A 14,080-nucleotide genomic window follows, 5' to 3' on the forward strand; every position below is an offset into this window, starting at 1 on the left:
GCCTCGCCCCTCTCTTTCAGTTGGTCAGACTTCTGTCACAACACTTGTCACTCAACTTTCTACCTTCAAATGCTGTAAGTCGCATAATGCTGCATTAAAGATATTTGTTTTTAGCTGCATTACAGAGTTTGCACTGGACAGCAAAGAGAGTCAGAAAATATTAAGGACCCTGGCACAATAGTGACAAAGGCCAAGTGATCAAATGCCCTACGTTGCCACACATTTCCTCACGTCTTCTCAAATTTGCAGATCAAGTCACTTCAGATAAAGCTGACCACCAGCAGGCACATATGTTTTGTGGCTTCATGAGAGGAAATAAGTAGGCAGTTTATATTGTTGTTCAGAAAACTTCTCAGGAAGACAAAGTCCACGGCCATATTCCACCAAAAAAAAGAAGTAGTAACACTGAATGTGTGAATTCACTGATATGCCACGTTGAGATGTCAGTGAGCACTGCTGACTCTACCAAAGGTTAATGAAGAATTTCATAAAACTAGACTATTTCTGCAGTAGAAGGATAATTACCTCCGCCAAGGAGGTTATGTTTTCGCCGGCATTGGTCTGTTTGTCTGTTTGTTTGTCTGCAAAATAACTCAAAAATTTCTGAACGGATATTGATGAAATCTTCAGGAAAGGTTGATGATGGGACAAGGAACAGATGATAATTTTTTAATAATAATTTGGTGGTGATCGGTTGAAGCAAAGTGGATAAAATAATAAAATGGTGGGAAATCCGAGCTGCTTGGTGGAGGTCTGCGCTCTCCGCGTGCTTTTTTAGTTTTACTTTGAAACTGGCACTATATGACCAGAGAAAACAGAAAAAGGGCTGTTGCATTTGCTTTTGCTGAAGTGGTAGAAAACATTCAATCACCAGAAAGCACTGTGTCGCTGACATACTGCGAGTAGGTTTCAACTGGCCCATCCGCAAACAATGTGGCTGGCGGCTGGTTACAAACAATCTTGTATTTTCTTAAACAGGGCACTAAAATATGTTTCTGAACACATTTTAGGCAAGATATAGTTAACACAAAAACAGAATATTTGATTATATTTGAGTAGCACTGCCTTGTTTTACTGTTAGACCTGAGTTGGCAAGAGAGAAGGAGGCATCTCTGTCTCTCTCATGTTCCTCGTCTGTACTCTTTGTGCTCCTGGCCTGGGCATACAAAAATAAGGAAGTACAATCTCTAGTTTGAGCAACTTATGGCCAGCAAAGATCCGCTGAATGACGCAAACAAGCAGGGAGGTCTGGGTGCTGGTAGGGAAGTTTACCATAGTACATTTACACATACTACCCATATTGTTATGATACAAAGCTGGTTGATATTGGGCAAAGTATCCCTTCATCAACGGCTCAAAACAATGGCCAAGTGTCACCTTCTGTGTGTCAGGGCCCTAAGAGAAAGCAAGGTGGCTGATAAGTGTATCACAAATATATTAAATGCTCCCTCTTAAGCCTATTTCAACGCAGTCTAAATACTATACAGTCAAGTTCAGCAGCTTGATGTGTCTCTTAGTAGAGTTAAGCAGCTTAGGGAGACGTGGTACAGCAGCAGAGTTGTGTGGCCTGAGTCAGAAAGTCTCACCATGTGGTTCAGAACTTCATCAAACCCCATGATAAGGTTAAACAGCTCTGGAGAGGGTTCACTAGGGCAGCAGGCCTTGAATGAGCCTTCACATGTTCTGCTTTATAATAGAAGAATAATAGTTAACAAACCAACACAGAAACAAGATCAAGATCACACTGGCCTCCTGAACTTGACTTACGCTAAAAACAACTTGTCTAGGACAGATTAACATCTGGGTTTGTTTCAGAGGGTTGGTGGCAGACCCGAGCCGCCATGCTCTGCTCCTGGCTTCATTCCATCTGCACAATACCAGAACACAATCGGGCCATCCAGGCAAAGGCCCGTTTGTCTCTTCTAACAGCACCATGACAGCCTTTGCCTTTTGGCTCTGACACATGTAGAACGCAAGTTAAAATTTGTGTCCTGTAATGGTTCTGCCGTATTTTTCTTGCCATTGTGATAAAATCACTGTTTTTGCAGAAATGTTTCTTCTTGTTCAGAGTCTCATGCTACTGACTGGAAGGCTGACAAATCCTCTTGGATCTGACTTCCCCTCTGTTCATAGGTCTCAAACTGGGAATGGAGCGGGACGCCTATGTGATGATCGCAGAGAAGGGGGAGAAGCTCTACCACATGATGATGACCAAGAGTCGGCACCTGATTAAGGATCGACGCAGGAAGCTCAGCATTGTGCCCAAGTGCTTCATGGGAAAGTGAGTCTCTTTGCTTACTCAGTGCTTAGTTTCTTCAGGTTTCCAGGAATGTGACTGCAATGCTGTGCCGCTCACAAGGGGATCCTTACAAATCATTGTTACGTAAGATCGGCAGGCTTTCAAAAGAGCTGGTATCCAGTCTCCCCAAGTCCTGGCAAAACGCCCAAACTCTTTTATCCCTACATCCTCTTGTCCATAATGAGTCCCCCCCCCCCAATAGTCTCCTCTCACGGTTCGTAGAAAGGGCCAAGTTGCTCCCCACACACTCATATCATCGAGCACACACTCACACACCCAGACTTTCATTAGCAAAGGACCTTTAACTGAGGCTCTGCAACAAGCCATCCTACTCTCTGTCCCCTTGATGTTTCAGCACAATGAATAGACAATGAGAGACTTGCTTAAGTTTCCCTCAGTTGCACTTTATACACGCCAACAATTGTAAGATCCTGAACAGCAATTAAAATTCTTTCCGGCAGCCTTTTGGGGACACAAAAAATAAAACTAGGCAAGACAACGATGGTGACTGATGACCGGTCTTGTAAAGAGAAACCAGGGAGCAACCGTTAATGTCTGCAACACTGCCAACATAGCCTCACAGTATATTACACATCATTAAATGCATCCCCATCTGAAATTGTTTTTGTTTCTTTTTGTGAGGTAAGTGTAGTGGACGATGGCACTGCTTTGACTACTATCACATGAGCCACTGCCAAGAAGCAAATTTAATGGGTTGCTCAAAAATGTAATGGTGTTTGTGGGAGACATGTTCCATCTTGGTGGCGTCATATGAAGTCCTTGTCTGGGTGTTTTCCTCTCTGTGTTCAGTGTACCTCACTAGACGGTCTGGATCTTGAGAGGTTGCAGGAAATACCTCCTGCTGTAAATGCTGTCTTTATGCCATCTAAATGCTTCCCTGTCAAAATACACTTAACTGAGAACAGTGAATTTGTGCGTGTTGTCATAGAGGTAATGATTTATCTTGCCCCCATCCACTTGTAGTTCAGTGCCAGATCAATGGCTATCGAGCTGGTTCAAATTCCAGTGTGTGCCAACAGGGATGTTTCTTTGGTCATACAATCCTTTTTCAGTCTCTCCCTCCCTCCTCTGCCTCGTCCATGTGGTATTAGTGTAGTTTGTCTGCCTCTTTCACTCAATCTGTTTTCACATTCTATCATCGCCCACTTTCCTCAATTTATCACTCAGTCATTTCCTGCCAATGAGCGCAACCTGCATTAGCTCTGCATTTGTCTCTCTTATGAAATTAGCAGCAGGCACAGTTTGAGTGCTTATTGCATTAAATAGAGATGCCGAGTGCCGGTTTGACAGCACCCTGTTGTCTTGATAGCATCACTCCATCATCTGTCTGCTGTCTACACTGGAAGAGGATCAATGTTAGAATACTTTACATTTCCTTATTGCTACTTTTTAGGTAGTGTCAGTGCTTGCTTTGCATCATTTGCCAGAATTTAAAGCGATGATACATCATATCCTAATTTTCTTGAAGGTTTGTTTTTACCTGTTTGTATTGAGAGGAGAGCCAATGCGAGGAGGAGATGGAATACGATCTCCTGCTGTGTGTCTGGGTTAGCTTCTGTTCCACTGGATTTTGGTTCGCAATGTATTGTCTCACCCTCTGAGGAAAAATACATCAACTGTGTCCCAATTCCATACTACACGTTTGTTATAGGTTTTGAGCATGTAGTGTTTTCACACTTTAAACATGAAAAATGTAATACACTATAAAAAGTCAGTATGCATACTTGTGTGTACTTTATGAAAAATACTGTCCCACAATTCAATACACAAAGGAAATAGAGCTGGAGCAAATTAAAGTCCAGATGAAACAGCATTTTGAGAATATTTAACTTCAGTATTGTGATGTAATTCCATGTGAAACAGAAATGGCAGGAGGGACGTAACTTCCATGGCCAGAATATAACGTTAGGAGGGCTTTGATTTGATCATTAAAAAGTTGCCGTTTCATAACAAACATGGAAAGGCCCCGACGGTGTACACTAAAGGGGTTGCAGTATCCATCAGGGAGAGAGACAAAGCCCATCATGTGTTCTGTGTAGCTGCTGAAGCAGTAACTGAAAAATGCCTTGCACATACTCTGGAGCTGTCACAGATACCACTTTCCTCAAATTAAGGGAGGGGGCCTGTAACCACAGTATTGTGGGTAAACAGAACAAGGCTTGTGATGATGACTGACTTACCATGCTGTCACTAGCTAGCTAACTAATGATTCTTAGCCCAGCACTCATACTGTGTCTTTTTTTTTTGTATAAAACAGCAAAGTATGTAGATTTCTTGTGTACTTACTGCCAAGAACAGCATGCTAAGAAAATTACTATGTAGTATATACAGCACACAGTCAGAACGTAGCACGGAATTGGGACTCAGCAGTTATCAGGCAAACCACAAGGGCTCCTATGAAAAGCTGTTGCTGTACATCATATTCAGATTGCACAGCTTTCAACTTTCAAGATCAACCAGTCATCAGCATATCTTTCCATAAATCCATTATCCTCATCTTCTACTTCTCTGTGTGGCTGAAGGCTCTCTCACTCTCTCCTCTCTCTGTCACACACACATATTTACACACACTATTCCTGCTCATCATATTAATTTCCATAACAGCTCCGTGTCCAAAATTAACTTGACTGTTACATAACACACACACACACACACACCCAACATCCCCTCCCATTCAGTCCCCTGTCAGTGTCAATGAACAGCCTCCGGCTTTGACATGAACCTACAGAGAGACAATAAATACACACACACACTAACAATGCAAGCACGAAAGCACATTTTTTCACAGATATAATAAAATATTCCTCTTTGTACGTCAGGCAGGTATGAAGGACCAGTGGCAGATGGTCCAAGGTGTCCGCAGTTCTGCATGATCGTACACACACAGCAATCACATGCTTGTGGGTCAACTTTATATACACACACACCTGCACACCTTGTATTCTTGACATTTACGCATGCGAAGCAATCACACATCCGTTGAATGACTGCCTGAAAGCAAAGCCACACACAAGCACAGATTTCTCACAGACATGCTTCAAAATTGTTCCCATGCTGGAATGTTCAAGCTCAGTGTTCATGAACACGCACACACACGCATGCATGCACACGCACTAGCTCCCTCCAATTCACTTTTCATCATTATCTGGGGAAGCGATTTCACTCAGCAGCATGAAAGACATAGAAGGGGAGAAATGTAATTTTCTCCTTCAAACATTTGTTCTGCACACACTGAGTGTGAAAAGAAGGGAGCGGAGCTGAAGTGCTTAAATTTGGATGGTTAATGCATGTACAGTATTAAAGCCTGAGGGATATTTGTAGCAAAAGGGAAAAGGAGAAACTTAAAAGAAAGTTCTCTGTGAATGTTAACTGTAGAAGCACTGTCTGTTCCTGCCTGTGGTCAAAGTACTTCATTAAAGCTGTAACCGTTTTAAATGTCACACTGACAGACTAAATTGCTCAAAGAGCCTTGCACAGTGTCAAGATGTTACATTGCGCAAGGCTCTCAGTAGTGAACATCCAGGCCAGCTCTGCTTAAGAATGGATATATTTCACTGGTTGTGTCACATGGGTCCACTGAAAGCAATAGGCTTGCAAGACACACATGTGAGCACTATGCATCATTGAAATGCAGCACAAACTACAAGCAATAGTTTCTTCTGTTTCAGATGGGAATGGTCTGGTGAAAATATTACCAACCACATGTTAACTCTGCTATCTGGATTAAAAATCATTCACTCTTACAGTTACTACTAAAGGAAATTCTCTTTCAGCTTTGACTTGGACAACAGACTCCAACAAAAGCTAATAAAAACAAACAGTAAAGCTCTGTGCATCAACTTTGTTTCTGTTGGCGCTAAACGGGAACTGGAGCACATATACTGTGAAGTCTTTAACTTCTTGGCAAGCATTGCTGCTGCCTTGCTGTAGCAGTATCCTTGAACTTCACTTTTTAGATTTCCTCAGTGAGACATGCATGTAGACTCTGGCAACTTATCAAACAGTGAATCTGCAATGAACTCTGCACATAGACTAGAAAGTCTATATATCACATATACATAGGTGTTAGAGATAAGGATATAGATGTGCTCCCATTATGACTAATACAGTAAAGGCACAGTTCAACTCCAAATCAAAAATAGATAGTTTTCCTTTTACCTGTAGTGCTATTCATCAGTCTAGATTGTTTTGGTGTGAGTTGCTGAGTGTTAAAGATATCAGCCACAGAGGTGTCTGCCTTCTCTCCAATGTAATGGAACTAGAGGGCACTTGGCTTGTGGTGCTCCAGGCACCAAAAAATACATTTGAAAAACTCAACAGCAATGTGTCTCTTCAGAAATCTTTATTCTTAATTTTTCTACGGAACTAAACAAAACTACATGCTACGTGCTTATAACTCAGAACAAGAGAAGATGTTAGAGATGTTGCATGTTCCATGAGTGTGGTAAGGTCTAAGTATTTAGCATAAGCAATGAGCGTGAGAGGCTTAATGAATGAACGTGAAAAAAAAAACAGTAGGGCTGCTTTAAAAGATGCCAACTTTATCGATGGAAACCCAAGAACCAAACATAGTGGCACCCACACAGTGTGTCTGTCTGCCAGGTGATCTCTGTGACATTCCATGCAGAAACAGCACAGCAGGGAGCCCTAATGCCAAAGATGGTGACAATTTCAAACACAAAACCAGCTAACAGATTACCACTTTAAGAAATGGGCCTCATCATATGCTTCTTTGTGTTCTCAGTGAGTTTGTGTCATGGCTGATAGAAAGTGGAGAGATCAGTAAGCCTGAAGAAGGGGTCAATCTGGGACAGGCCTTGCTGGAAAATGGCATCATACACCATGGTGAGACAAAACAAAATCCTCTCTGCCATCCTTACCTTACTCTCACTCTATTTTTCTCTGTTTGTTAAAGCTCACGTCTTGAGGCTCTTTGCAGCTCCTCATGTTTTTATTCTGTTTTTAACTTTGTTTAGTCATCCTGTCCTCTGTTTTTGGCTTGTTTTACTGTCTCTCTTTTTTTCTGATTGATTCACATTTTCCTTCTATAATTGTTTGACTCATTGGTGTTACAAATTTGTCCTACACTTCCTATTGGAGCACACAGTTTTGAGGTAAAAAACCACCATGATCTGGTAATAATAATTCTGGAAAAGTGTCTTGCATTATTTCCCCATCTCTGATTTTGTCTTGAGTGTGACATTCACAGGTCCACCAACCTGAATTATGCAGGAATAAGGAATTACACACACACACACACACACACACACACACACACACACACCGCTATACATAATGTATGAACACAGTTGTCCAGAGTGTTGCTGAAGGGGGATCTTGTATATAGTAAGTGCAAACCACTGTCACGATTTATACACATCACCCTCTCAGGGAAATTTGCTGAGGCCCAACCTTGACATTCCTTAATACCTGTGGAAAATCCCCTGAAATCTTCCCTCACAGTAGCCTACGACCACAGAGAGGTACAATGATGACATGCAGGGCCCTGTGGGATAGCAACGAGGCTTTGTGGGCAAACCGAAGAGGCTCAGGCCCTGCAGGCAAAGTGTGGGTGTCACCACTTAGTCAGTGAAAAGACGTCAGACAGAGAGAGGTAATGTGACAAAGCGGCAAATTGAAACTGTCCATCTCCCCCTCCTGAGTGGTGCTTTTGTTACTTGAAGAGACATATACAAAGAGAGACAGTCAACCACATGCATTTTAGAGTTCATAATGCAAACTTTACCCAATCAGCTGCAAATGTTTGAGCCACGAAATCGCACCAGTTCATACTTGACTGTTTGCAATTTTGAAGTCTCCTTTGCTCCCGTAATGATTCAGCTATCATTTCACGTGCTTTAAATTCCACACTTGACACTTTACAATGGCTGATTGTGTGGTGCCTTTGGTTTTATGAGGACATTTTAAGTCTAGACTGAGAAAACCAGCAGCTTGTTTGAGCCCATGCCAACTTGTTGTGGTGGAACCAAACTGCCTCTGTTTGGCAGGTTTTACCGTTAGCCTCTCCAGCAGACATCTGCTTGTGTATGTTTTAGTCACGTTCTATTTTTTGTGTTAGATTGATCATAGATGCAATGTTTTTTTGATTTATTTATTTTTTTGTTTATTAATGCAAGTATGGAGGTTTATGGGAGTTGGCAGCTGTCTGCTGTGTTAAATATTTGAATCTCATAACTTACCCAACACGGACAGAATTTACAACTGCAGTGTTTCCCACAAACTTCAACTTTGCCTCTTGCAAGGGACTTACCCTAGCATCTTCTACAGATTTAATGCATATAAAAGAATACAATGAAAACCCAGTGCACCTCTATACTGCCAACATTATAAAAAGGCCCAGACATATTAATGGCAGCCTGTGCTTCACTTCACACAGTCCTCACTCACTTTCTTTAGCGGTGGACTTGATACAAGTATGCTTCAACTCTGACAACAAATAATGAGTAATTCACAATGCATCTGTGTGTGTATATTCAGAAATCATATTGGCGGAACCATATGCAGCTCTCAACTAAATACTAAGCTCTACTGACTCATCCTTGGCTCACCAGAACTGGAGAGATGAAAGCAAAACTGATTTCAGCCAAACACTGGCTAAAGCTATTCAGCCGCTGGTGTCTGAATTCACGTGGACATTACAGACACACCAACCGTTTACATGTGACAATAAGAAGAACATTGTTGTTCATATCATTCTTTCGTGTTAAACAACAGCTAAACTATAACAAAACATCAGTTTACAAGCTCACACAACTCATGCAGTATAATCCAAGTCTTATTTTCCCAGTCATATACACAGTTCTTCCCAAACACATGCAATTTTGCTAAAACAGGTGTGCATGAGTGACAGCAGAACTCTCTGCACAAGGAGCATTCAAATTAACGCACTTGCCAAGAAGCGCTCTGAAATTTCCCATGTATGTATGTTTAATTTTTTGTGTGGAAGAAGTTTAAACAGTAAGGCTTTAGAGAAAATGTCTGTGTGTCTGAAGTACTAAGCATACAACTTGATAAATTAGACTTGGATTATATTGAGTTGTGTAAGAATTTGTAAACAAATGTTTCAATATAGTTTTGCTGTTGTTGAACGTCTTTTTTTATTTGTTTTTGGATTTTTCTATCACCATTGAGGTGAATTCAAGGTAGCATAAGGTTAGCAATTGATATACAAATGAACATTTTGGGGACAAAGCTTTCCTTTATGAGTGGAAGATGAAAGTTGTATTAAAGCTTGATGGGTTATGAGGTGTCATAATTTCCTTATGATGATGTTTCAGTATCAGACAAGCACCAGTTCAAGAACGAGCAGGTGTTGTATCGATTCCGCTATGACGATGGCACCTACAAGGCCCGCAGTGAGATGGAGGACATCATGTCTAAGGTAACTATAATTCTGCATCTGGATATCCTCAGTGATACTTGAGGAAATGTAAAAACCAAGTTTGACAAGGACTGTATTAGTCCTTATATTGGTCTGAGCTGTAAATACGCATCAGATTTACATCAAATTAGAGAGAAAAAGAGATACGCATAATTGTAAAAAGACTAAGAAATATAATGTTAAACACCATGGGAAAAAAAGAATGAATGCAACCTAATTGACTCCACCATTGCCTCGATTAGTGACTCCTTTTTAAAATTTGCCAAATTTGTATTATTTTCCAAAGTATCTTTAAAAATTACATTACTGAATTAATTTGATCATCATATGATTTTTTTAATATATTCATATCAGCATAAACCTTGGTGACTGGTGCCTGGCAGTGTATACAAATGTTCACACTCTGCAGGCACTAATCCCTTCCCATAGAAAACTCAGTTAAATCTAAACCCCCCCCCCTTCCCAAAAAAAAAAAAAAAAAAAGACATAAAGATTGGTTATGTTGGCCTACTTCTGTTCTGAGTCCCCATTCAGAGACAATGCTTATGAAACTTCTTTCCTAAAACGATAGCCTTGGGTAACTCTTTTCACAGTCAACAGTTAAATCTCTTGTCCCGAGGCAATGCTTGTACTTGTTTATCCAAGGTGTGTATGTCCTATGACTCAGCGGCTCCATTTTTCTTCTCTTTCAGGGCGTCAGGCTGTACTGCCGCCTCCACAGCCTCCACACGCCTGTCATCAAGTAAGTACCTGCCCTTCTCTCCCCTCTCCTCCTCCTCCTCTTCCCCCGCTCCCCTCCCATATGCTAATGTTCCCGCTCTCCAGGTGCATGAATGCATATTCATGAGGGGTTCACATTTGCCCCACGTCACCCTTTGTGTAATGACTGAACTAACACTGGCAGGAATGACAGCCCTCAAACCCCCCTTTCCTCTCCAACTCGGACTCCCAGCCAGGCTTTGAGCTGCTTCAGGTTCATGTGTACATGTCTCAGTTCAGGTGAAGGGAGGACGCCAGGTTTTCATGACTGGAAGTTTATTTGAGGTAGCTCTTAAAGGATTAAGGAGAGCTGCATGTTACGGGCATTTATCTTTCAATCTTCACAGTTTTATGGGTTAGCTCAATTAATGTTCAAGAATTTTAAACTGTCCAAATGATGACTGCAAACATTTTGCAAATCACTTCTCCTTAATGCTCTCTCCCTCTTTCACATACATAAACACACACACACACACACACACACACACACACACACACACACACACTCTATTTCTTACCTGAATATGCAGTACACATACTCAGACATATACGTCAAATATTACAGTATACATTATAAACACACTCCATTCCCTGAGTGTTATACACCATGTTACTATACAAATGCAGCTCTCCATAAGATCTTAATCGGTCTTTTAAACTAAGTTGTTATAATTCAGTAATAATGATTATAAAAATTCTAATTCTTGACCCCAAGACTCAAAACTGTGGCTTAAATTTGGGTTAACATTATCTTAGAGGAATCAATTTATAACCTTGAAACTGAAATAAGTCCTTCAAAGTGGAAGAATGAGCTCACTTTACCAAAATTATTTCTATCAGAGATTCTAAGAGTCAGAATGAAAATCTAAATTTATACAAAAGGAACAGGAAACAAACATCATCTCCCTCTGACACCCCTCTCAAGCACACACACATGCATTCTCTGTCCGTTGCAGCCCCTTCCGTCACACGCTTCCCCTTTTCGCCCCTCTGTCTATCCCTACATCACTCGCCGCTGATTGAAGAGCTCGGGGTTGCCATCGGTGCAAACAAAGAGCTTTTGGTCCGGGAGACAAATCCTATTAACATACAAAGGCAATCCCTCTGCCTGCCAGCCAGATATTATGTAATCTTGCCTTGCTTTTTTAATCCATCACTAAATTGGCATTGTAAGTAGCAACCATTAATTATAATGTTTGAGTGATGGATGTATGGCATTTTATGAAGCATATATAATTATAAACTCTGCCTCTGTTTTATTAAAATTTGCTGAGTGACAAAGCACCCGTCGGTTTCATAACATTAAAATGCAGTAAATAAAAATAATAACATGATAAAATAGAAATAAAGCTAATAAAATCAGTCTTGGGAATGTCACAGATGTCTTATGCTGCAGATGATATGTCTGCACTGACAAAGAAAACTATTGATCAGCAAATGATGTCTGCAAGCAAATCACTTTTCATAATGTCTTAAGGCATGTCTGATGTATCAATCAGGTATTTTTATTTGGCTTTCGTTCTGAATGTGGCAGTTTACAATATGGGTGGTCCAGACACACCCTGTGTCTTGCTCACAGCATAGAGACGTTAAAGCAAGTACACTGTTCATTTGATATGCTCTGATACGCCCGTGTCAAGTCATACAGGCAACCACACATCCTCTGTAGAGTTTCCTGTTTCACATGTTTACATGTTGAGCAGACCGATCCACAGCGGTTGTTGATGTCGTCTCACAAAAGCTCAAAGACTCAAAACACAAAATGACAATGACTGTAAGTCTGGTAGTGGTACAACAGACTGTCTGCAACACACATAAATATGCAAATATTTTTTTCTCATGATATGGACATTGCCAATAGGGCCAGGCAATATATTGATTTTACATCAATATTTTGATATGAGTCTTTTTCATCTTAGATTTAAGCTATTGTAAGTGTTGTCTTCCTGGCTTCATAGGCTGCATCACAGTAAAGTGATGTACTGTTTGAATTACCAGACTGTTTTAGCTGTTCTGTTGTTTGCCTTTACTCACTGAGTCATTATTTCCACATTACTGATGATTATTCATCAAAAATCTCATTGTGTAAATATTATGTTGAAGCACTAATAGTATGCCCTACAATGTTGTTGCAATATTGATATTGAGGTATTTGGTCAAATATATCGTGCCCTTTGATTGTCTCCTTATCGCCCAGACCCAGATGTTAATTAAAGTCTATTGCCCCAGAAATGCAACATTACGCAAAGACTCTGTGTGGTGTTGGTGCTGCAAACTACAAAGAGTTTTTTTTTATCTGTCAAACACTTGTTACATATGAAGCCACAGACAGTGAAGTGGGGTTTTTTTTATGCTGCCTGCATTGTACTGTGAAAAAACATTTATTTATTTATTTTTTTTGCCCTTGTAGGGACAGAGACCACCATCTGAAAACCTTTAAATCTGTGGTGCCTGCCAGCAAACTGGTCGACTGGCTACTCCTGCAGGTAAAATCAACTTCTATTAGACTTTCATTTAATCCAACAACAAATTATACTTTGCAGTTGACAAGAACTTTCAGTATATTTTAGTATTATTTGGATGTTAACGTGATGTTAGTATTTTACTTACCGAATTAAGGGCTGTATGATATGATGAAAATATGAGATAATGGTGAATATTACTGATAATGTTGCCTGTGATAAATAAACAGACATTAAAGTGCACTCAGTTCTGCTGCTAAATACAACACACTGCTAGTTGAAATCGAAAAATGAAAGGAAAACATTCTTTTATTGAGCAAATTAAATATTTTACAGAACACTAAAGGCACCGATAAAAAAGAATGAGTTACATTTTAAAGTGCAGTTTTCTATCAATTTCCTTTCAACAAACTCAAAAACTCACTTAGTAAAGTATTGCAACACTAATTAGAGATGTGAAAATCAAGAACGAATCGTTAGAAACCAACAACTGTTTTTACTGACGGGAGTGACCTCATTTCCACCGAGTCGTTCACTGACTAGCCCCTCCCACCTGCTACTAACTGGTGCAAACTGCAAAGATGAGGCAAGACCACGTGTCACTCCCATGTATCTACAAGTCTTACATTAATGTATATGTGGAAATGTGTCAAGTTAATTAGTGTATTAACCTAACCGTGCAAGAAAAGCAGTCACTTTAATGCTTGTTTCAACTCAGTATTTGCTCTTCCTACCCTGAGCTGAGCTGCAATCATGGGACAAGGAGCGGCTGAATAACAGCGAATCCATTTTTTGAGTGTACTAACCCCCGCGAAATGACTTGTTTGACAATCAGAATTTGATCCTTTCGGTCTAATAACATTTGGAAAATCTAATCAAGCGGCATGACTAAATTATTTTATCCCCCTTCAAGTTAGTCCGGGCTAAACCAGGTTCACCAAGCTCTGGATAATTGACTTGGTGGCTTGTGGCTTAAAAACCTGCCTCTTTCTAGTGCGAACTAATACAAACTTGAGTCAATTTAAAATAAATAAATAAAATAAAATAAACCTCCCACCTCTAATACAAATAAAAATAGCCACTCAAAAAAATGTTTTAACTCAAATGAGGCTTATTTGCAAAAGACAAATGACCTTG

General features: G+C 40.3%; 1 protein-coding gene across 2 annotated transcripts in view; it reads left to right on the forward strand.

The window, feature by feature from the left end:
• Positions 1-14,080, forward strand: part of prex1 (phosphatidylinositol-3,4,5-trisphosphate-dependent Rac exchange factor 1) — a 94,673-nt gene that overhangs the window by 42,753 nt on the left and 37,840 nt on the right. For both annotated transcript variants that reach the window (XM_049580618.1, XM_049580617.1), the window contains exons 10-14: positions 2,134-2,281; positions 7,065-7,165; positions 9,619-9,722; positions 10,415-10,464; positions 12,892-12,967. In XM_049580618.1, the coding sequence (XP_049436575.1) occupies positions 2,134-2,281; positions 7,065-7,165; positions 9,619-9,722; positions 10,415-10,464; positions 12,892-12,967 (479 nt within the window). The remainder of the gene's footprint in view (positions 1-2,133; positions 2,282-7,064; positions 7,166-9,618; positions 9,723-10,414; positions 10,465-12,891; positions 12,968-14,080) is intronic.

This window comes from Epinephelus fuscoguttatus, linkage group LG7 (genome assembly GCF_011397635.1).
Source record: "Epinephelus fuscoguttatus linkage group LG7, E.fuscoguttatus.final_Chr_v1".
NCBI lineage: Eukaryota > Metazoa > Chordata > Actinopteri > Perciformes > Serranidae > Epinephelus > Epinephelus fuscoguttatus.